General features: G+C 42.7%; 3 protein-coding genes across 6 annotated transcripts; all 3 read right to left on the bottom strand.

Annotated features, from left to right (window-relative positions):
* Positions 1-1,542: 1,542 nt before the first annotated feature.
* LOC120676805 (hydroxyproline O-arabinosyltransferase RDN2-like) lies at positions 1,543-4,383 on the bottom strand. Its single transcript, XM_039958131.1, has 8 exons — positions 3,854-4,383; positions 3,450-3,517; positions 3,022-3,223; positions 2,757-2,854; positions 2,580-2,649; positions 2,419-2,490; positions 2,159-2,272; positions 1,543-2,001 (listed from the first exon to the last, which is right to left on the bottom strand). Exons 1-8 carry the CDS (start codon positions 4,289-4,291, stop codon positions 1,936-1,938), a joined length of 1,128 nt encoding a protein of 375 aa, XP_039814065.1. The 5' UTR covers positions 4,292-4,383; the 3' UTR covers positions 1,543-1,935.
* A 1,092-nt stretch (positions 4,384-5,475) lies between these two features.
* On the bottom strand, positions 5,476-7,716 carry LOC120674417. The gene is made up of 3 exons (XM_039955605.1): positions 7,367-7,716; positions 7,189-7,241; positions 5,476-5,934 (listed from the first exon to the last, which is right to left on the bottom strand). The coding sequence occupies exons 1-3, from the start codon at positions 7,455-7,457 to the stop codon at positions 5,815-5,817; spliced, it is 264 nt and encodes an 87-aa protein (XP_039811539.1). The 5' UTR covers positions 7,458-7,716; the 3' UTR covers positions 5,476-5,814.
* A 923-nt stretch (positions 7,717-8,639) lies between these two features.
* On the bottom strand, positions 8,640-19,344 carry LOC120673559 (NEDD8-activating enzyme E1 catalytic subunit-like). Of its 4 annotated transcripts, none has more exons than XM_039954451.1 (10): positions 19,128-19,344; positions 18,869-19,032; positions 18,212-18,414; positions 17,432-17,664; positions 17,274-17,336; positions 17,139-17,195; positions 16,170-16,291; positions 14,714-14,831; positions 13,938-14,243; positions 8,640-8,682 (listed from the first exon to the last, which is right to left on the bottom strand). In XM_039954451.1, exons 1-9 carry the CDS (start codon positions 19,245-19,247, stop codon positions 13,959-13,961), a joined length of 1,365 nt encoding a protein of 454 aa, XP_039810385.1. In that variant the 5' UTR covers positions 19,248-19,344; the 3' UTR covers positions 8,640-8,682; positions 13,938-13,958. The 4 variants fall into 4 exon arrangements, with proteins under 4 accessions (XP_039810385.1, XP_039810387.1, XP_039810386.1 ...); XM_039954453.1 differs by lacking the exon at positions 8,640-8,682 and adding an exon at positions 10,749-11,224; XM_039954452.1 differs by lacking the exon at positions 8,640-8,682 and adding an exon at positions 13,318-13,795.
* Positions 19,345-24,931: the final 5,587 nt, after the last annotated feature.

Here is a 24,931-nt window from a genome sequence, read left to right on the forward strand (position 1 = left end):
GCGACGATGGCATCTGTGCGTCATGTCCTTGCTGGGGGCGTCGCCACGCGACACCTTCATGCCTCCTCTGCTAGCCCAGCCCGGTGACCCCTCCTCCCGGATCGGCGTGTTTCTAGGCACGGCTACGGTGCTTCATGTTCGGCTCTCAGTGGTCCTTGGCTTGGGGTTGGATTCCCGGAGAAAACTATGTCCGATGCTTCGGATTGGCGATGTTGGCATCGTTTTTGGATTCCTTCATGCTATTGCTGCTGGCAATCTGATATCTTTGCGGCTTGTCGTGAGTGGTCGTCATCATCTGTATAACCTATCTGTGCTCTATCGACGCATCATCACCATGTTCGTTGGAGCTGCAACTACTACAACGGATGCTTTGCCGTCGTTGTGCTGGCGGATGCTTTGCCGCCCTTGCTTCGTTCGTCTGGCGGATGCTTTGCCGCCGTTGCTCTCCTACTTCGACGGATGCTTTGCCGTCATGCTTGCTACTTATTGGTCGTCTTCGACGGATGCTTTGCCATCGTGGTGATGTTCCGGTGGATGCTTGCCACCCTCATGTTGTTACTAGGTTTCAGTCGGCGACTTGGTGATGGCGCATTTTGTGTAGGTTCAGATGCTTTCTGTCGCTTGGTTTGGCTTGGTGGGTTGAGTGGAGTCCCCCTCAGTCCCCCTCTTCTGTGGTCTTTGTTCAGCTAATTTGCAGGCCGTTTGTTTTTCTGGCATTTTTTCGTTTTTTTCTCTTTTTTTAGTCCTTTTGTGTACTTGGGTAGGTCAATCTCTATTTGGCCTACTGCAAGAAATGTCTGTAAACTGCTTCCTTCTTAATGAAATACGTGCTCAGGCACGGTCGCGAAAAAAAGAGCACTTTCCATCCTTAAAATGGTCAAACCTCTTGTTGTCCCTCACAATGAGCTCTCTCCCAACAATCCACGATATGATCACATTCACTGTGTTCGTTTGGCTGTGGCTGATGGCTTGTGTGATTTGTTATGAGAGAACAATACTACTGGCTGGTAGCTGGTACTGATTTAGTATGAGAGAACAGTACTGCTGGCTGGTTAACTAACAAGCCAAACGAATACAGCGATTACCATTTTCATGGCATTGCGACAGTACCCGCATACCCTGAGGTTCTTAATGATGCGAAGCGGAGTCCTTGCTGGAGTGCTAATCAGACCATATGCTTGCAACTGCCAGCCTCTCACTATGCCTGCTCCTTCGCCTCCTGGTCAATCAATGTCGTCAAGCACATACTTATCCGGGACATACATCTGCTCATTAGGGTTACGATGATCCATTACCACCCCTAGTTATGCCTAGCCAAGTTGCCAAGCAACAAATGGATTCGGAAGCTTTTTGGAGAGGAATCTTTGAATTTAAGACCAATATAACTCCACAAGAATTTCCACTATAGCGTCATGATCCTGTAGCCAACAAACAGCATCACCTGACATCAATCTATGAGCCAATTCGAATTCTCATAAAAATTGGTTGATCCAAATTCAGAACTCGCAAGTTCTTGTTTTTTGGGGATATGTTCTGCATGGGTCGGCGAAATTACACATTTCCTTACAACTGAGCACAGAATTTTACAGCTAGAAAGTTGGAATGGAAGGGGGAGCCCCATATGAACAACCAAATCACCTATAACATTCTCACAAAAATGCAAGCACAATCGCACTCGCACGAAAATTTGTACCGAGATTTTCTGCAGTCAGTAGCACTTACAAAGATAATTAAATGGAAACTATGAGCGCTAACTTACTTTTCTTTTCTATTGTATAAAGAGAAAATTATATATCTTTTCTATAATGTATGATGTAACTATGCAAGTGCGAGCAGCTATTTTGGGTGCAAACTGATTGAGCCCCAATGGCCGAGTGCACTTGATACTTTGGCATTTTCCCAAAACAAGGGACATAATTTGACATCGGCCACAGCTTATATTCCATCATCCCAGCGAGGAAGGTTTGCGCTAGCTTCATTGACCTTTTTTACTAGTGTAACCTGCAATGAAAAAATATTAGGGAAGGCCAGAGTAGATTGCCAAATACAGAAGCAGTCACAAGAAAATTGCATGGTGAGAAAATAAAAAACACCTCAACTAATAATACATTTATTTGTATCCTAACGAATAAGCTGTCCATTTTTCCAATTTACATACCACACTTTCTGGTACTCCAGGAGGGGGCAACGTCAGATTCCTTGGTGGTGGCCCATTTTGGAATGACCGTTTGTCAAATCGCCATTCACCAATTTTCCCATAGGTCAGTTCACCCTGAAAGATTATTATTGTTGAATACTTTATGTCAGTAGAATAACAGGAGCAGTAACATATTTATTTACCATATGCACTCAGAACAAAATAATTTCGTATAGAAAAGAGATATATAGAAGAAATCCTGCAATTTGGGATTGTAATACCTTGAGTGAATAATCACATCCATAAGTGAAATGGATGATAAATGTGCTCCCAAGCTTCGTATCAAATGGTGGCTGCATTTATTATTTTTCATCATGTCACTCAAACACATCGTTCGAAATGAATAACACTATGGCCATAAGAACTTGAGCAAGTGGAGTACCTGAACCATGAAGTCTTTGCGAAGGATATGCTGAACACCATGCAATGCACTGGCAACAGCATATGCGTACCTAAATGTTAAAGAAAAACAAAAAGGAAAAGCTGGAATCATAACAAAGTAACAAGTAGTAAACAGATGAATTTGTATAGTCTGTATACAAGACAAGGTAATTCTTACATTTCCAAAACCCAACCAAATGTTTTATCTGTCTCCTCATCCTCTTTCATTTGTATCGACACATTCATCCATTTTGGGGCAATCTTCTCAAGCAGTGTCTAAAAAGTTCCCTCGGGTGATAAGAGATACAGATAAATCAGGTCTGTTGAAGTTGCAAACTCCAAACAAAAAAAGTAAAAAGATGTGCCAAGAAATGCATCAATTGGAAGTTTATCGAATTCATGACACTTGCAGGTACAATGTTATATATGCGATGAGAAATTACCTTCTTAATGATTACAGGAGAATTCCCAATAGGATCGATATCTGTGACGGGACCTCTTTCTTTAGGATAGTATTTCCTTACAATTTTTTCATGTTCTGATGGTGTAATGTAAAAGAAGGGGAATGCTGCCGGCTCGTTATCATTGGCCAAATTTGGTAAAGGTTTGACAAATATATGATCTGGCTCTGCCATTAGTATATACCTGCCATTTTCATCAAAGCAGAACAGTTATATACAGTTATACACATTAGATTACAAATCCTTGTTATTTAAGCATGGAGGACGAAAACTATTGAAGGAGTACTTGCTATTTTGAAGTCATGCCTGGCTGGATGCTAAATCGTGAGATTTGGGTGGAAGGCTAAACTTGCAACGAAGCATAAAGTAACAAAACAAAAACATAGGCCCATCTGATGATCTGAACTCACTCTTCTTCAATTTTTGCTTTCTGAAGCCACTGCACAAATGCCCATGGCCTATTCAGGACCACATATCCCTGCAAAAGGACATTGAAATGTCAGGGCACAAACTATCAAGACAAAATGTCAGACAAATGAATCAAGAGAAACCGACAGATTGCAGAGCACATGCTACCGTGATATTTGATTCCGCGAGCAAGTTTTTTGCCAAATCATGTACGAAAAAAAGTTTTTTTTACCCTCAGTTTATCACTACAAGTTCAACGGCGGCAGCAAATTTTATATCAAACAAATGCATATAAAAATCTTCTGTAGCCCCACATTGCCCCCACGTTGATGAGCAGGAGCGAACAACAAACAGGGCGAAGGAGATAGAAAGAGGTGGCTTTGTTGTTTGTTTACGGTTTGCGTACGTGGTCCTTGCCGGCGGGCAGCGGGTCGACGACGAAGGTGGGGATCTCGTCCATGAGCCCGTCGGGCTTCCCCGAATGCAGCACGCGCGTGAACCCGCCCATGGCCTCCCCTCCCGGCTGCGCCTGCATCCGCTTGTACCAGTAGTACATGACCCGGCACTGCCACCGGCTGTAGGCCGCGTCCGTGGCCGTGAGCGCCACGTGGAACGGGCGCCGCCGCGCCTCGCGGCCCGCCGCCTCGCGCATCCACGCCGGCATCGGCACCACCGGGTCCCTCGCCCCCGCCGCCGCGCCGGCGCCGACTCCGCCGCCGCGGAGCAGCATGGCGAAGAAGTTGTAGGAGATCAGGAACGCCCCCGCCGCCACCAGCGCCAGCACCAGCGCCGGCGCGCGCCCCATGCCGCCGCCGGCAGCGGCCTTCCGCGCCGCCGCGTTCATCTCTCCAGTCTCTCTCTCCCCTTCTCTCTCCAGAAGAGAGAGGGAGGGAGATTCTAGAATTCTTGGCGTGCGAGTTCGGGTTGGGAGGGAAGCGAGGAATAAGAATTCACAGCACCCGCAATTCCAAGAATTAATGACGTGGAATCCTTCAAAGAAAATTGCGGAGAAGTGCGGCGGAAGCGTGGCGGCGCCGGCGACGCTCCCTGACAGGTGGGCCCGTCTGTGCCAGGCGCCCTGGCGTGGGGCCGGCTTGGAAGCCAGATGGTCAATGAGTCGAGTCAACGGGCGCCCCCTCTTGAGCTTTGACGCCGCTGCGTTATCGAAGTCCTGCGGCTGCCCTAGCCCTCTGACTGGTTTCGGTGAGCTGATTTACCTATTCGAGATGGGTTTGCAAATGATCTAGCACGAATTCATATGAGAAACAAACTGCTTTTTAACTTTACAAAAAAAAACAATTCATATAGGTGTTGAGACTCCAAGTCGACGGCACGTTGTATATCACTAAATTAAATAAGTTGTTAGTTTAAAATATAAATCTACTAAATATAAATAGTAGTAATGTCTAACAAATCGAGCTATGTTCCGTGCACTTGCTTTTATGAAGTCACGGATTGGAAAAAAATCAGGCAAATGGTCGTTTTCTTTAAAAATGGGTATGTTTCAAAGTAGTTACTTCTTTTTTCCAATCCAATTATATAAAGGAAAATACATTAAGTATATTAATGTCTTATCTGCACAGGTCTATTATAACCAGGTTATTTGAACCCGTTCTCTATTATTCTTTTCCCGAAAATTTGTACCCTTAAATTCATAGCTTCATAAGCAATCAACCATACAAGTAATGTAAACCACTGTTCTGGTACATGTAGCATTCATAACCGTTGACAGATAAATTACACTAACAGTAGGTGGATTTACTTTCACAACAAAAAAACTACAGCCTGACCTAGTAGCATTTTCTTACGATCTTTGGTTCTCCTTTTTTTTTCCACAGCATAATAGGTACATTGAAAAAGCTCACAAAAATATTGAAAATGGAATCACAGCTGAAGTTCAATTTAGAATGCAGTGCGAGTCCAACGGGCTTCTATAGAAACGAATGGCAGGACGAGTTTGTTGCTTGCAAGCAAGCACACAGTTCGATTTGCTTCGAATAGCGTACAATGCGAAAAGCAAGGAAGGCATGATTGCAACGGCATGCATAGAACAAGCTTCTATGCTTGCGATGATTGCAACATACTGCTTTTACAGTGACGCTCGCATTGGCCCACGGCCCAAAAAAACAAAAAGTATTTTGCAACGATCGGATAATTACATACCAACATTTTCAACATAATTTAAAGTCTGCTAAAGAACAAAACTTGTATGCCATGTGGCAAGTTACACCACAGAACAAAGCTTTGTAGTAAACATGCCCTTCTACCCAGCCATATGGCATTCAGGAACCCAGCAACCAGCATACAGCATTACCACAGATCACACTGCACCCAATCATCTTCAGTTTTTGGTCACCTTCTGGCTTCCTACTTTGATTTATTAGATTGATCACCGTCCGCCTTCACTATGTTGAGGTCACCGCCTTCTTTGCTAGCAAGATTAGCAGCCTTTATTTCGTTGCACTGGTCGATGAACTTGGTGAGTTCCTGCAGCAATGCAAAATTTTCATAGGAGCTAAGGGCACGAAAATTGAAATAAGGACAGGCAGCAGGAGGTTAAATATGTTTCATAACTTTCGTGACACTACTTGTGTCTTTCAACCAAAACTTAGGGGTTGGCATGCAAGCTGCAGTACATATCAAATTTAGTTCTAAAAAATTCAGTTCATAGTAATACTGGGTTTCCGAGTGTGAACGAAAGCAATGGCGAACATGATACACAATACAGATAATTCAATGGAAAAAAGTAAACTAAGCTCTGAGTTCATGTCTGTACTTGCATTATATAACCGGTACACACTACTAATAGGAAAAAGTACATAAATCTAACCATAAAAGGCTGGGCGAACTCACAGGAAATTCAGAACATAAATTCATAGTAATTTCGATTCAATATTCGAATTTTTAAGCTATTTATCACTGCAAGAATACAACAAAACTAAATCATATCTGATTAACAACTTGGCATCCCAACAAAGAGTGCAGCAATTTATGAAAGATTAGATCATTATCTGCCAAAGCCCCTTGCAGGATAATAGGATTCACATTAGCTACTGTACTGGCATATGATAGTACATTAGTACTAAACTCCAGGAAATATAAGATCTTAAAATGTTGACCACATGTACCCCAGGGTGACCTATATTTAATGACAGTGGGAGTAGCGTACAAGATACTAATAGATGTGACTATATTGATCAAAATGTATGTCCTAGCTTTCAAGAACTCAGGACAGAATTACCGCACAACTTTGTAGAAAGCTCAGAGCAATGATACTACGAAAAACATTGATTGACATTCAACCAAAATACCATCACAAGTGATATTTACATGAAACAAGGGAAGAAACCAAAACAGGGTTGATTTCTAAGTTATCCACGAACATAAACAGTAATCCAGTTCTACAAAATTCTGCAGCCTATACTTTGTGAGATTGAAAATCTAGTAACCTCTTAAGGAATCGATGTATGATTGAAAATTAGTACCCTCTCAATCGACACCAAGAAAAAAACACGCTATTGCTAAGAAACAGAACAGAATCGTGGCGACCAAATTGAGCTGACTTCCCGTCATATCCAGCACCCAATTAAACTGAACCATCCAAACACCTAGTTTCACACTTGAATAAACCAGAGCAATGAATTCGACTAATCTTGTGCTGTAATTGAGTAAGGCAAGTGTCGATTGACACAGGCACCTGGTAATGCTACGCTATGCTACACTCGTACTCCCAAGGCATACCTTGTCAGCGTCCATGTCCTTGGTGAACTTGGTCGGCTTCACGACCCTCTTCCCTGCAACACCAAGTAACAAACCAATCATCCAAGCGAACAATCGACGGCATCAACACTGAAAAGCAACACAAAGCCAATTTCAATCTAGGAGTGGGGGGCGCCGCAGTCGGTTCCGGCACGCATACCTTTGCGAACGTGGGGCGCCTTGCCGTGGCGGTTGGGAGGGACGGTCTTCTTCTTGCTCTGCCCCTTGAACAGGGTCTGCTTCTGCGTCATCTCCCTCGCCTCCGGTCGCACGCCCCGGCCTGTGTTGGTTCTGCTGTTGGGGATCCCGCTGGAACCTACGATTCGCGCCTTAACACCTCTCTGCTCCGGAGCCTCTGCTGCTGCTGCTGCGCCGCCGCCGCCGCCGCCGCCGCCTAGGGTTTTCAACTCTTCGGGTTGGGACTCCGCGTGGGTGGGTGGGTGGCTGTGGGCCGGAGAAGGCCGCGATGTATGGAGCACAAAAGAGGTTAACGTTGTCAGGCCCAAGTCGTTGTCAGTTGGCCCGACCAGGGTCGTGAATCATATAATCTTCCACAAAATTTTTCTATATCCAATTCCCAGTGTTTGAGATTCATGCAAACAACTATAGTCCTTGGATCCAATTAAACCCTAGCTTCTCTCTCCCTCCCTCCTCCTTCCTCTCTCTCCCCAGCTCCTCCTGTGCGGCACCGGCGCACTGCCGCAACGCCGGCCGTGCTCCACGCACCGGCGTCCTGCGTGCCCCGCGGGCCCCGCGCGCCTCCGCGTGCTCAGCCGACCACGCGCCAAGCGTCGCCGCGGCCTCGCGCGTCGCACGAGCCCCCGCCGACCGCCGCGGGCCACGCGCGCTACCGCGGGCCCCGCGCGCCTCCCGCACCCCCGCCGGCTACCGCGGGCCACGCGTGTCGCCCGCACCCCGCGCCACCGCCAGCCGCCAGCACCGGAGAAGAAGACGGAGGAAAAAATATTTGTGCAACATTTTTAAAATTGGTTCAACATTTTTGAGATGCTAGTTCAATATTTTTGAGATATTGGTTCAACATTTTTAAGATGCTGGTTCAATATTTTTGAGATGATGATTTAATATATTTTTTTCAAAAAAATATTAAATGGGTCATCAGTTGGGCCTTAGTGTGCTTTATAGATAAGTTGTTTATCCATCTTCCGGAAGACACATAGGAGCCCTCAACCAAGGTTAACACGCACTTAAAACGGAGTAATCCGGCAGTGCTGTCGGGTAAAATCCCGATTAAACCACTTGAAACAGAATCGACAAAGCAGTCCAGAGAATGTAACATTCCACAAATTTTACAATACAGAGTGTAAAACTGAATTGTTATTATTACAAACCGAGTTTGAATTTATAAAAGTACAACAGAGTTCAAGTGCAGCAGAAAATACATGATAGTCTAGCGACGATAGAAGACGTCATGATGAAGCCCGTACATGACGTCAATCACATCCTCAGATGTACCACCTGAAAAATAAAATCACAAGCAAGGCTGAGTATACTAATACTCAGCAAGACTTACCCGACTAAGAGTATACTTAGCCCATTATCTAGACATGCAAGGCTTTTGGCTTGAGGGGTTTGTTTTGCCGAAAAGCAGTAAAGAGTAGATCCTTAATTTCAGATTTTAGCTTCCAAATTCTAGTTCAATTAACCATTCTAAGTGAGCATCTATCCAATAGCATACATGGTGGGAAACAATTATCTTTTATCATCCAACCAATCATATTCATCATCATCATCTTTCACTTCTTACTCTATGTGGTAAAAGGGTCAAGCAGTCCCAAACCGTGAGAAGTGGACGATTCGAATCGAATTTGTTAACCTGGCCAGACAGATCTAACACACACGCATGGGGATCGACGTCTCGCTTCGCCCACGCGACTTTTCCCTTCAATTTCCGTTGTACAGAACAGGCCCACCGCCCTCGACTACGAGAATCCACGCCACGATACGACGCCAAGTCGTGAGCCTCCTTGCACCCACATGTGGCCGCATGAGAACAACGTTCAAAGACGGTGGGGAGTATGTTCCGGCATCGGTGCAATCCAGTACTTAAGTTTACTGATTACCATATTTCTCGGCATGTGGTTAGTACGTTCAAACGTTTAACCACCACTACCACACACTGCGGCCTTATCCATTTTCACTAAACAGACGGGTATCATAAGTACCACAGCCCCGCTCGTGAGCCTTATAGTTGCAGCATGTAGTAAACATTCAACGCCTATAGTTCTCGCGAGTGACAGAAAATCACTCGACTTCTACCGAACCATTAGCCTAGCCAACTAGCGACCTACACATATTAGCTTCAAGCATAGGTACCTAGGATCATGCAGCTAAGGTTCCAAGCAACTCCTATAAACTTAAATGCGCAAGTAGATAGAAATAACAATAAGTTGCATAAATTTAAAATAAATAGGACATGCTCCGGGACTTGTCTGGGATTAACACTAGGTCAGTGTTAGTTGCATAAATTTAAAAAGGCAGAGGCATGCAGTTCGTGCGCTCTCTCGAACTCTCTCGCACAGCTACAATTGAGAGAGAGAGGCGGAAAGGCGATTTGGTCGCCCCCGGCAGAGGCGGTGGTCTCTTCCGCCTCCGATGGCCTATGTGTCGTTGGGAGGGGGCGGAGACCGCCGGCCTCTTGCCGGTGGGTGGAGGTTGTGGGGTATTAGGTCCTAGTACATCTAGGGTTAAGTTTCCGGGCATCGCCGATGAGGTGGTGGCGGCGGCGATGCTGCGACGGAATAAGTCCTCTCGGGCTCTTCCTCGCCCCGGTGGTGCTTCTCTCCAGCGCTATCGGTGAGCTCGTGGAGGTAGTGCTCCCGCTGTGGAGCTCATGTACAGGATATCTTCACCGTCAGCTCGTCGACCCGTGAGGGAGGTGAGTTCGATTGGCTTTTGGTTCGTGGGTACAGAGGCAGCTTGGGGTCTCGCGGTGGTCTGGAGGATGGAGCTGCAGATCCAGTCTTCCTGTGGTGGCTCCGGTCGTCGCCAATGGATCTGCCTCCAGGATCTCCGGAGCTCGGGGCGTGTCCGCGGTCGATGGATGTGCAGCGCTAGCTTCAGCTCGTCCACAACGACGAGTGTCTACTGCAGCCCTTCAAAGCTTCATTGCGATGGAGTTCCGGCTGATCTGGGGTTGGAGGCAATCGTGCTGGATGTTCGTCGGAGGTGCAGACGACGGCGGAATCTGGCGTCCAAAGGTTCTAGGGGCTTCTTTGTAATTGTACTTTTTTACAAGGGCCTTTGTGCAAGTAGTCTGGTGGTACAGCTGTCCTCCGTATTCTACCAGAATGTACCTATAAGCGTTCTCGTCTTTGTACGGTATCTTTATGGTTAATACAGGTATGTTTTATAAAAAAAAACCGTTCCAAAAAGGCATATCATTTATTTTCCAAGTTTAATTATTTGAACTTTCGCCCCTAAAAAAACTATTTAAACTTTCACTGTGTAAGTGAGCTAACGGTGAAAATATGAGTTAAACACGCAGAAGTGAGGTAAAATAAAGATACAATTCTACATACACATGTCCAAAGATAAATAATACTTATAGCACAAATACAAAATACATATTTACATGCATAAATGTGTTGAAACATGCACTTATCAGTAACGGATATAGCGGTGGGGCTAGGGGAAAAAGCTATATGATGATTAGCGGGTGCTAATGCACCCCTTAGAAAATGGAAAAATAATGGTTATGTCCAAATTTTTATCATATTTGCACTCTCCAATTTGATCTAGCTTCAACACTAGGTGGGACAGGAGGGGCTCGAGCCCCTCTACCGCTGTGATTCCCACAGAGATCGTGATTTGGGCTCACATAGTAGTTATTACCTTTGCAATTTGCGGTTCGGGCGGTTTCCCTCTCGACGATGAAGCTTATCCCCCATAAGCCTCCTCTGCAAATTTGAGGAAGAAGAGGGAGGGGCGGGAGGAAGAAGACGAAGCATTCCTGCCTCCCCCACTTGCACTTATGGTTCATGCTATCGTTGTCTCAAATCTTGGAGAGTCATTTGATAACAAAAAATCAGCTACAAGGAATTGTTAGAACATTAGAGGAGGAAAAGGAGGAATATTTCTAGGCTAGATAAGTACTTCATCCGTCTTGAAATCCTAAGGTATTTTGATTTGTTCTAAGTTAAACTATTTTAAATTTGACTAAATTTATAAAAATGAGTGATAATATTTTGAATGTCAAATAAAAATAATTAGATTTATTATGAAATATATTTTTTATAATTTACTTATTTGATTTGATATGTTAGATGCTAATATTTTTCTCTGTAAATTTACAAGTACCATCTGCACCAAAAATTAAATTCATGTTTGAACTTCCCTGCTTCGTATTTGCTTCTTTCATAGGGTAGATCTCGCCCTCAGCAGCATTTTTTTTAAAATGGAACCTAGTTTCGTGACAATCCTACGTAGGCCTGATCATGGGCCACCCGACCCGATAAACCCGACACAACCCACCCGAAAAAAACCCGACCCGATGTAAGGATCGATGGACCAAGAGGAGGGGGTGAATTTGGTCTTTTTCAAATTTCTAAAGCAATTAAAACAACCTTAACATATGCAATGCTAGTAAGGCTCAATTCCCCAACCGGCTAACTAAGCAAACTACACAAGCTATCAAAGATACAACAAGATATGAAACTAAGTAAGGTAGAGCTAAGTTATGATCTCTAAAGACAAGCACATGAATAATTGCATGAAAGTAAGTGCTTGAAATGAAAGAGTGGGCAAGAGACAACCGGATTTTTTCCCGTGGTGTCGATGTGTTGGCACACACCCCTAATCCACGTTGTGACACTCACTAAGAGTCTTGTCACCTCCCATGTCACCGAGACTTGGGCGCTCACTAAGAGTCTCCGTTCACCATCCCAGCGTGGTGGAGCTCAAGCCACGTACAAACTTCTTCGAGCTCCCACAATCCTTGGCAAGCTCCGGAAGAAACACCTTCAATCACCAAGATCGCCTAGGTGCTGCCAATCACCAAAAGTAACAAGCTAGGGCCTTCACTTGAGCAAGAACCGATCACCAAAACGGATGCACACAAGCTTCTCTCTACTCAAGTCCTTAGTCTTGCTTCTTGAATGAACAAATGTGTGGAAGATGAAGCTCAAGGTGGCTCTCAACAATATATGAGTGTATGAATGTTGCCTGGTATTAAGAGAGTGCAAAATGACCCATTGGAGGGGTATATATAGACAGCTCACACGAATAGAGCCGTTGGAGAAAAGCTGCCAGAAAACTGCTTAGCGCCGGTTAATCCGACGTACCTCCAATAGCCAGCGTCGGTTTAACCGATGAATGTAAACTGCCCATTCTGAAAACTAGCCGTTACAACTTGGGCAGATTAACCGACGTATCATCGGTTTAACCGGTGAGTGTAGTTGTCCTCTGATCAACTGAAAAACCAAGTCTCTGGACAACTGCACCGACGTTAACTCAAATCCATCGTCGGTTTAACCGGTGAGTCCAACTTCTGAAATCCCTGAAAAAACCATCTCACTGGTCAATTGCACCGACGTTTCATTTCAAACATCGTCGCTTTAACCGGTGTATAGAACTTGAAATACCCTGAAAAAACCAACTCTGAACTAATGCACCGACGTTAATTCAAACATCGTCGATTTAACCGGTGTATAGAACCTGTCCAGACTCTGATAACTGCGTTTAACCGACGTATAGAAAAATGTAAGCGTCGGTTAAACCAGTGTATAGACTTTTTCTGATTTTGCCTTTTCTGATTTGAGTCTTGAGTGAAATCTAAATATTCTTAAGATATAAGTTGAAAACCACTTATTTGAACTTCTTGAAACCTGAGTGACCATAGTGTGCATCCATTTTTAATTAACCATGTCCATACTCAAGTTACTTGGCCTTAACCCCTCTTAATACTGCGATCACTACAAAACTATAAAACCTATACTAACCTAAGTGTCCTTCTCAACCTTACGACACTTAAGACCAGAAAGATCCTTAGTCTTGATATATAATTGAGTTGATTACCGAGATCGCCTTTTTGAATAACGGAAATGAGGGGCCTCTTTTGACATATGACCAAATGAGCAGTAATGATTCATTAAGCTGCACAAACTCATTAGTCACAATAATAGTTGTCATTAATCACCGAAACATACATTGAGGTCCTAGATGCTTACACCCGACCCGACCAAGTGACGGGCCGGGCACGAGCCGAAATATTTGACCCGAAACTAAAAAAACCCGATCCAACCCGAAAATTACACACAAAATTGCGGACCAACCCGACCCGATCATGTCATGGGCCGGACATGGGCCAATATTTTTTGATCCAATACCCGAAGTGACCCGACCCGAACCTGACAGATGATCAGGTTTAATCCTACGTGACTGGCGTACGGCGGCGCTGCAAGCGGAGTAAACCGGCCAGGCAAAGGGGACAAGCCGCAACCGGATCGAAGTTCCTTCTAGCTGATTTTTTTTTTGTATCAAATGAGGCTCAAGCTCACTCTCGAAAACCAGATGACCGATGACGTTGGCAGGACTGGACAGGGAGGTGAGTTGGGTTGGAGTTGCTCTTAGGCTGCAAGAGTTACATGCTGAATGACTCATTTTGGACCAAGCGCCTATTTTCTTCTTCTTAGACAAAGTTATCATCAGGGGTACATCTCAATTTCGATCAAAATGCACTTGACTTTGATCGTCTCAAAAGCAAGCGTTCTCACCTTCCTCAGGAGGCCTGCCGCCTACGAGCTCTCGGAGATGTCCATCTTGGAGGCCTCGGTGCCCTTGAAGGCGACGCGCAGCTTCCTCAGCGAGGACACTTTCTTCCCGTTGTTCTCCGCCATGCCTGTGGCGTGGACAGTCGTGTACGGGGCCTCTTTGAGGAGCTCAAACATGGGGACACTCAGGTTTGGCCGCGTCATCTGCTCCAGCACCTCAGGTGACTGCATGTACAGGTTGTTGCCTTCGTGCGTCACGCTAGCCTTTGATATCCGCAGCTTGGGGTGCTCCTCGAGCATCTTGATGAACTGACACATTAGATCAAACGGCTGGTAAATAAAGTGGTAACAGAGAATGTACAGAGACCGCAGAGTTGCCCTTGGGAAAAAAAAAATAACAAGGCATGCTAAATTAGCAAACATTATAAGCCAGCTATGATCATTTTAGGACCCAGCCAAGTGATTGTCATATTGATTGTGGTTGTTATATGATCACAAAACAGTACAAGGCATGTGTGTGTATATATGCAATCTAGATAGAACTGTACCTTTTCATACTTTAAACATTTCATATATATGCCCTTTTCACAACTTCATCCATAAAATGTACTAGAAATATATGAATAGATCTAAAACAGACTATCAATCTAAAACAGACTAACATACACAAATGATGTGTCACCGAATATGCAGGAATTTTAGTAAGGCAATCCCGGGAAAAGAAAATTGCTCCGACAATCAGAATTTTCCTCTGCTTGAGATGGGTTTGCAATACTCACCTCCGCAAGAGTAGATGATGTATCCAGCTCAATAAGGGTACCAGGCCCACATACAAGGCAATCTTTGTCCCTGACAAACTCAGTTACTTTAATATGAGTTCCTTCCAGACCGTTGTACCTGTAAATACACAGTACTCACTCATTCACAAACTGAGCTGTGTTGCATTTCTGTAACCATATTAAGAAATGCATCGAATTCAGATATAATTGTTGAAAAGTTAACAGCAATTGCACCTAGCAGGATAACAATACATGTGGTTTGTAGAAATATAGTGAAAGAAGATACCAGCAAATTTCCATCGAATCGGGTCAAGTATTAAGCATACATAGAGTGGCAAAGGGAAAAACTCAGCACCAAGACCAACTTATATTAAGACCTCTACCCTGGAGTTGAATTACTTTAAACTTATTACTCTCACAGCCTAGGGAATCCAGAATCACTCGACTTCTTTAAACACAAGAACACGCCACAGATTCATCAAATATGCATTAGCTCTGGTTACCCAAAAAAAAAAACACTCGGCATACTGTGACAACGGTTGAAATGTCTGAATGCAGTCCTTGACATTATTCCATTGACTCTGACAGCCCCCAGACCAAGTAAATATCAAAGCCTCAACAACACGGAAGATATAGCACCTAAGTGTCCAAGCTAACTATCAATTACTCATCCCACTACTCACCACTACAATCTGCATAGAGCTCAGATTCTACTTGCATTCACAGGTTGCACAAGCTTGCATGCATTTGATCAGTTCAGTCCAAGTCTCGCCACCAGCATGCAGATTGTAGCGTTGAGTAGTAGCATATACACAGCAACATAGGTTGACAAAACGGTTACAATGATTATTTTATAGCATCCAAGATGAATTTAAAGTTCATTTAAATTGATGTATTTTGTTGCTCATTTGAACCCTCTCCTGTCGATTCTTTTCCCATTTAAACTTGATGTCAAATTTATTTCAATTTTGCTCACAGATTGGTGTTTAATGTAATGCTGAGGTATCAGAACATGTGCAACCAAATTATTGAAGATCGATGATCTGTCGAATAATACATCTGTCTAGTTAAAGACCATTGCTTCTTTGAAAATTTGCATGTGCATTATTTATCGCCACATGTAATTGGAATTATATTGAATTGTTCTATCAGCTTATTGCCCAAATTAAAAGTATTGTGCCAATTGTTTATTAAACAAAAATATAATCAATAAAAGATTCCAGGAGTTAACACGTAGGATACTAGTATTCCTTAATGGTCTGATATGCGTAGTAAAAAAAATCATTTTGGAGAACCAAGATTGTGTGGTTAGTTAAGTTTTCAGGTAGCACTAGATTTGGTTAAAATATAGAACAAAAACATTTCTAAATATATATTTAAAAAACTCATTTAGTCCTTAAACCTGAGGAAACCCACTTTTTTCAGTAAGAATAAGTTATGAAGCAATGAAACTCACGTGAGATAGTTTGAGACATTTTTGCTGCACCCAGAAAAAAGCTTGAAGGCTTCCAATGCACAAGCAGCAGATATAATTGCATTTGTTGATGCAATGGCAGGGATTATATTCTTGACAACACCCTGAAATTCATAAAACATAGCCAATACTATGAATGTCACTGTCCTAGATCTTTCAAGAAGTAGACAACTATGCATCACATTAAAAGCTGAGTTCTGCTGTCCAATTAATGGAGAATTCAAACTAGCAGACATAATAAATATAGAAGAAAATTGGTAAGATTATTCAACTGATAAAATAAAGATTAGGATTCCAGATACTAGTAACCATGGAAAGGATTATTATTTCTGTGCCAATATCAAATTTGAATGTGTCATTCCATGGACATAAAAACCAAAGCTCCAATTAATTAGATGGTGGTTTTTTTTGCACAAAGCAACAGAGAAACACAATTGCGATAGCACAATCAAAGATAAACTGATAATCAGTAGAGATTTCATTCAAAATCAGGGTACAGCACATGCAGTTAACCAGTTATTACCAAACTAAACTTAAAATTATTTGAAACATAAGTAAATTCATGACTTAACAGAACTTAGAGAACTTATGCCCCTAAATTGGAACAGTTCTTATTCTCAGTCCTTAGCTTCTATATCACTCAAGCAGCCATAGACAGTGAGTTGAAGAGTGGAATTTTCTTACATACCCAGCCCTGCATTGCTAGCCTCTCTTAACATAAAATTTAATAGAACTTTTTTTTTTTGCAAAACAAGGTTGGATCATTTAACATCTGTACATACAATAAAGATTAAATGTCATGAATTATGATTTCAGGAAAAATAAAAATCAGTTGGACGAGACCTTGTCCATCATTGCTAAATCGACAAACACATTCTGTTGGAGAAGCAAAGATTTTGAGATCATAGACTAAATCATAGGTAATGCTTGGTCAATAGAAAGAAAACAAACCTGAGTTAAAGAATATGTAACACCAGAAATACCAAAAAGCTCTGCTCTCTTTAAAGCCTGTATAAGTACATATGTCAAATGATTGACAAGCTCACTACTGACAAAATAAACTACATGATATTGCAGCATAGATACCTCTGAATAAATCCACTGCATATGCTCTGCATCATCAGCATCAAAAGGTTTTCCAGGATGAATCTACAAAAGTAAATTTAACTGTTAGCAGTGTTGGGTGGTGGTGCGGGGAGGGGGTTGAGTTCTGAAAGAGAATTATGTAGAGAAAAGAATAGTACCTCATCCCATTTGATCAAATGAGCATACTCAATGCAGTGAGCTGCAGTTCTTGGTGTCTCGGCGAGGGTACATAAGGGGAACTTGACCTGGGGAGGAAAAAGCCATATATTGCATTCGAAGCAAGGTGTTGTTCCAGGTATGATGACCCTTGCATGACCCTTAAAGCCTTCAGTTCCACCATCTACCATAGGTTTGACTGTCTCCTCAAGTGGATTGTCATTTGAGTCATACTCTGCAGTGCAAATGAAAATATGGCACATCATTATGCTATGCACGCATAATATATTTTGATTTATAAAGTATAAGTAACAACATAGCAACAGAAACGTAAACGAACAATATTACAAAGGTCACAATCAACAATAATTGCCAAATATAATCTGCACTGAGGACAAACAAGTGAACTCATAACTAAAACCTTGAGTTTATCTGCACAGCATCTCAATAATCATTAGCATGAAAATAACATTTTAAACAATTATAAGCAGCTTGAAATATTGACAAGCGATTGTTTATGGGTTAAAGTGAAGAGAGAACAAAAGTGATTGCCATTAATCTCTATTACACTTTTTTGTCGAACTTTGTTAATACTAATTCATAAATATGATGAATGTACAGCAAACGAGTTTACTGCAATTCCCCAGGTGGAAGGTCACATACGCAATTATAACAAGGGACAAGGACATGTCACAGACCCAGGGCTGCAGTCTCCTTTTAAAGCCTATTTTCCTATGTCATAGAATATATATCTACATAAAATGTGACATGGAAAAACATACCCAAGAAGCCACATGCCACGGAATTGATATAGCTTCGAGCTTCAATTGAATCCAGACCGAGGACAATTATGTGAAACTGACTGTAGAACTCTATCTCTTTATCTTCAATCCTGCAAAAATGAGGCTCAATGTTCACCCCACTAACTCTCTCCATAACCCTCTTTGCCGCCACTTCAGCCTTGGACTTCCCGACATCTTGAACTCTGTACAAGAGGGCATCCAACTCCCATTTTGACAATGAAAGATGGCTAGCAAATTTATACATATAAAAAAAGGAAAGATAATATGAAAGCAACAAGTAGTTGAGGTCGTAGTCAAGTCAGGCATCAGCTTAATGTGAACAAGCCAAATTTTAGACTCAACCTGAACTTAGAGTGAAGAAAGACCTTTTCTTTCCCAACTCACTAAAGACAATATAAAGTCTTCTCGGTTAGATGAAATTCTTAAACATCGGCTGGAGGACATTAAATCGAGTCTAGTTGCAAAATACACACAAATTTATAGTGTCCTGCAGAAAATATCAGTTTATTTTTTGCATCTTCAACAAAAACTGCAGTTTGAGTCATGTGGCAAAATTCCCCTAGCGGATAATCAACAAATGACAATCTACTGCCAGAGGCACAATGAGGAACGGGTGGGCGCGACGACCGTACGGACCTGAAGAGGAACTGGCGGTTGAGGTTGGAGACGTCGATGGTGTCCATGTCGATGACGTGCAGCTTCTTGAAGCCGGAGAGGGCGAGATCCTTGAGGAGCTCGCAGCCGAGCCCGCCGGCGCCCACCACCAGCACCTCCACGATGCTACCCAGCTGGTCCCGGAGCTGTGCGCACGGATCAAGCGATAAAATCAGCCACCTACGAGTAGAACACGAGAAAACAGCGGATGAATCGGCGGCGGGGGGCCAGGGCCACTCACGGTGGGGCTAGGGTCGAAGGATGCCGCGACGAGGTTCCCGGGGCGGGAGAGGAGCATGTCCAGGTCACGCCACCGCGCGGGCTCCGTCGGCGCCGGCTGCTCCGCGTCCGGGGTGGCCATCGCTGCGGCGCGCTGGGTTTGGCTCGCCTTCGAGCTCTCGGAGGACGGGAGGAGAGGAATAAAGGAGCAGCGTGCCGCGAATCTCGCGATGGGTGCGGCCGAAGGGAGAAGAGGAAGGACGGCAAAACCCCAGGGCCTTGGCGTGGACGGCCGGGATAATTGATGCGCCCGAACAGACGGTCGGGATAATTGAACAGACGGCCGGATCCATCATCAGCTCCACCAAATTCAGAACTCATTTTCGCCAAGGATTCAAACTCCATTTTTACAAGTTATATAACTTCTAGTAAGTGAATGTTGAATTAATTTCTGATCCATACACTTAGGTAATTCATACTTAAATAGCAAGGGAACATATCTGGTGAAAACCACAAATTCATGAAAATCCATACAAAAAAGTCGTCTAAATTCACAAAAAATCACATATGTAGATAATATGATGATATACAATTTTGTAAACTATCTTGTCCAAACTCGACTTTGTTTGTGAGATATAAAAATAACAAATTTCAAGCCAGAAATGTGTTATTTTTATATCTCACAACCGAAGTCGAGTTTGGACAAGATATTTTACAAGGTTATGCACCTGAGAGTGCATCTTGGCCCCTAATTGATTTTGGTGATTTTTGATAATCACAATTTGGAGATATGATGCTTTGAAGAAAGTGTGTGCAGGAATAAAATAAGAAAAACAAGAAGAAGATGAAAGGAAGGTCCCCAATTTCAAATTAAATATGGTGGATTCTATCGGAGATTTAATTTTAATTTTCGGTTTAAATTTGAGTATAGATTCACCGTACTATTAAGGGGGACGCATTCGAATGAATTTTTTGTTGTTAAAATGCTTCATTTGAGATGACATTTTTGAGAGAAAACACTCACAAAACTTTACCTAGCACAACCTTTCTGCACAAGATCTTGGGCCGGATGATCCGGCCACACAGTGTTGGGCGGCTCTGCGTAAGTCCGGATGATCCGATCCTTGCTTGGATGATCCGGACCTGTTGACTTATGAGCGTCTGGAAGAAGGCCAGGCCGGATGATCCGGCCCTACACCGGATGATCCGGACCTGGGAAATTTGAGTGTGTTTTTGCCTATTCTGTCACGACCCCAGATGATCCGAGGTTACTCCGGATGATCCGGGCACCACCAGAAAACACACAACTGTCACTTTCGAGGGTGGGAGTATATATACCCCTTCACCCCCTTTATTTATTTCTCTCTCTTTCCACGACCAACCACGCCTCCAAAACATTAAATCTTTCACTTCTCTCCATCCTATAATTTGATTCTTGCAAGAAAACACGTAGGGATTGAGAGAAAGTGAGATTTGAGGTGTGATTTGAGAGCACTCCGTGAGTTAGCACTTATTCATCTCAAGAAGTATTTGAAGCAATCTTGATTCGTCGATTCGCATTTGTTACTCTTGGAGCTTGGCTCTCAGGCGGTTAGAGGTGCCGGTGAGCTTCCATTCCTTTGTGGTTGAGCCTCCGGAAGTTTGTATTACCCTTCTTTTGTGGGCATTTGCTAGGGAGCATCTCAATCGTCCTAAGTGGTTGATTGAGTGAGGGAAAGGGTTAAAGGGCAACCCTGCTCTTTGTGAGCTCCTCAACGGAGACGTAATTCCTTTATGGAGTGAACTTCGGGATAAATCTTATGTCTCTTTCATTTATTGTTGTATTTATTGTTCTTGAGCTAATCTTCACTTGATCTTCTTGTTAGTTGTATTTCTCGTGTGCTAAACTATTTCATAGGCTTAGTTGCGTTATTTGTCAACTTTGTATTCAAAGAGAATCGTCAAAAGCTAAGTAAATTTCAAATCTCATGCAAGATTCTTTTCTCTAGTCGGATCATCCGACCCTACGCCGGCTCATCCGGACCTGAGAAGGACCGGATCATCCGACCTAGGGCCGGATCATCCGAGCCTGACGTTTTTCTGCCAAGTTTTTTATAAAATTTTTAAACAGGCCTATTCACCCCCCTCTAGGCATAGTGTCGATCCTTTCAATTGGTATCAGGGCCTAATCTCTTGATTAAGACTTAATCGCTAAGGAAAAACACTATGGCCGGTTAGATGTCCGCAAGTGGTGGTGGTGGTGGTGCTCCCTCCGCATACGAAGTCAATAATAGTGACTTCGAGGTTAGCGATGTTGAAGATGACATGACTGAGGAAGAAAGGGCAATCAAGCAAAAAGAAAAGATCAAGAAGAAGATGAGTGAAAGAGTTGAAAAGAAGGCTCTAGCTCTTTTCAATAAAAAAATGAAGTTGGAAAGTGAGAAGAAGGATCAACAAGAATTTCACTCGATGTCTCATACATATGAGAGTTCAAATTTCCAATCTTCCAACCTTTCGTTCTCTACAGTTCCAATGGGCAAACCTCCTCACTTTGATGGAACCGACTATGCACATTGGAGCGATGACATGCAAGTGCATTTATATGGATTTAACCCACATCTTTGGACCATTGTGTGTGTTGGTGTGCCTCAACTCGGAGAAGGCGAAGTGGTTACTCCGGAACATGAGTATGATTTGTTTCGCAATGCCCGAGCCGTGAGAGTCATTAAAAGTTCTCTTTGCACAATGGAGTCCAACAAAATAAGAGGAATGATAAGTGCAAAAAAGATTTGGGAAACTCTTTAAATGTCACATGAAGGTAATGATGAAGTCAAAAAAGGAAAGATGGATCTTCTTCAAGGAGAGTTGGAAATATTTGTCATGAAAAATGATGAAACCCTTCAACAAATGCATGATAGGCTCACTCTTCTAGTTACCAAGATTAAAACTCTTGGTAGCAAAGGTTGGGATGATTTCAAGGTCACTAAGAAGATGCTTAGAGCATATGCACCCAAAAATCCAATGTTGGCAACCTTCATTAGAGGCAAAGAATCATATAGAAAGATGAAGCCAATCAATTTGTTGAATGAGTTGCAATTTCATGAGATGAATGATCTAGATGTTGCCAAGTCAATTGGTCAAGATGAAATCAAGACTATTGCTCTCAAGGTCGAACCTTGCAAGACGGTTGAAACAAGTGAGAAGCCGTCAAAGCAAAAGAAGAAAGTTGAGTCAAGTGATGGAGATAGCACCGATGAAAAAATAGCCATGATTGTGAAAAACTTCAAGAAGTTTATGAAGAAAAAAACTTCAAGAGAGGGACCAAACAAAGAACATGCTATAAGTGTGGTGAAAAGGATCACTTCATAGCGGATTGTTCTCAAAATGACAATGATGAAAATGAAGACAAAAAGCAGAAGGACAAGAGCAAGGACAAGAGTTATGACAAGGAGAAAAGGTACAAAGAAAGAGCAAAGAGTACAAGAAGAAGCATGGCAAGACTCATGTTGGTGAAGAATGGGAGTCTAGTGACGACTTCAACAATGGGGGCACGGCATCTCTTGCCTTGCTCTCTACATCATCAACACCAAAGCTCTTCAACAACCTCTCCGATGATGAAGATGAAGGCCCTATGTGTCATATGGCCAAAGAGACTAAGGTATCAAACTATGCCAACCCTCCATCTTCTCCTATCTCCACATCTAGTGAAGTAGAAAATTATTTAGAGGAAGAAGAGGCCCAACTCAAAAAAAAACATGATAAAGAAGTTTGGCAAACTAGGTTATAAACAAATTAAGAAACTTATGGAGAAATTAGAGAAAAAGAAAGAGATTCTTAGAGAACAAGAAAAATTGCTCATCCTTGAGAAGGAGAGAAACCTTGCTCTAGAAGAATCTTTAGCCAAGGAAAAAAATAAGATTGAGAAATTGGCAACGGACTTGTCTTTTGCCAATAACTCAAATGTGAGGATGTCAAAAGATCATGCCTTGGCAAATGATTCACTTGCTAGCCTAAATAATGCTCATAGTGAGCTTCAAGAGAGGCATTCACGCCTTGAAGATATATACAAAAATCTTGAAGTGAACTATAGCACTCTTTGGGAGAAAACCAAATATAATTCCAAAACTACACTTGACTCTAATGCCTCCACTAGCAAAGAGTGCTTGAAATGTCATAATCATGATATAAATGCTTGTGTTACTGACCTTGCAAAGCTAGAAGAAGCAATCAAGGTCAAAGATGTTCAAATCTACAAGTTGAACATGCTAGTGGAAAAAGAAAAGCTTAGGCCAAAGAGTGATTTTGTGTCACACCCGGCTTATAACACGGGTCAAAGGTTTCCAAGCATTCATGATGGACTTGTCTACACAAGAGAAAACAATGCAAATGGTTCTAAGATTGTGAATGACAAGTCCATCCCACTTTGAAAGAAAGGAGCAAATCTTGGTGACTTGATGAACATGGCTCACCGTGGCACAAAGATAAGTGTTGACCAAGGTAAGAACAAGGTTGAGAACACAACGAAGGTCAACACAAGTAACAAGAATGTGTCACCTCCCATATCACGTAACTACTCCATTGACTACACCGTGGTGATTCAAAATGGAAAGATGGTGGTCAAGTATATTGGTGCTCACACAAGGAAGTTGAAGAGTGTGTGGGTGCCCAAGATGACTTATACTAACCTCCAAGGACCCAAATAAATTTGGGTACCTAAACCTTGAGCCTTACTTTGTTTTGTAGGCATACTCCATCGGTGGAAGTGCATGGTTGATTGATAGTGGTTGTTCAAATCATATGACCGGGGAGAAAGACGTGTTCACCTCATTGGAAACGAATGATATATCCAAAAAAACTATTATCTTTGGAGACAATAGCAAAGCAGAAGTAATTGGTTTGTGTAAAACCACTCTTGCTCATAATAATTCAATTAATGATGCTTATTGGGTTGAAAAGTTGGGATACAATTTGTTGTCCGTCTCACAACTTTGTTTGATGGCTACAATTGTCTCTTTACTAATGAGGGTGTGACCGTCACTAGAAGGGGGGATTCCTCTGTTGCTTTTACGGGTCTTTTAAAGGGCAAAGTTTATCTTGTTGATTTCTCTAAGGAGAAAATTGAGCCCAATACTTGTTTAGTGGCAAAATTCGACTTGAGTTGGCTTTGGCATCGCCTTCTAGCCCATGTTGGCATGAGGAACTTGGCCAAACTTCAAAAGGGCGGGCACATCCTAGGACTAACCAATGTTGTATTTAAGAAAAACAGGTTGTGTAATGCATGTCAAGCCGGGAAACAAGTTGGTGCTCCACATCCCCCTCAAGAACATCTTGACATCATCAAGACCATTGAAGCTTCTACACATGGATCTATTTGAGCCAATCACCTACATTAGCATTGGCGGTAATAAATATGATCTTGTTATTGTTGATGATTTTTCTCGTTTCACTTGGGTATTCTTTGTGTATGACAAAAGCTAAGTACAAGAAATTGTCAAGAAATTCATTAGAAGAGCTCAAAATGAATTTGAGTTGAAGATCAAGAATGTTAGAAGTGACAATGGATCCGAATTCTGAAACACAAATGTTGAGGAATATCTTGATGAAGAAGAAATCAAGCATGAATTCTCCGTCCAACACTGAGTGACTTTAGTTGTGAGTATAAAAAGATACCTCTCCTGTGTGACAATGAGAGTGCCATCAAACTAGCCAACAACCCCGTCATACACTCAAGAACCAAGCACCTTGACATAAGACATCACTTTCTAAAAGACCACGAAACCAAAGGAGATATCGCTTTAAGTCATGTGAGTACCGATAAACAACTAGCCGATATCTTCACAAAGCCCC

The sequence above is a fragment of the Panicum virgatum genome, chromosome 5N (assembly GCF_016808335.1).
Source record: "Panicum virgatum strain AP13 chromosome 5N, P.virgatum_v5, whole genome shotgun sequence".
Classification (NCBI taxonomy): domain Eukaryota; kingdom Viridiplantae; phylum Streptophyta; class Magnoliopsida; order Poales; family Poaceae; genus Panicum; species Panicum virgatum.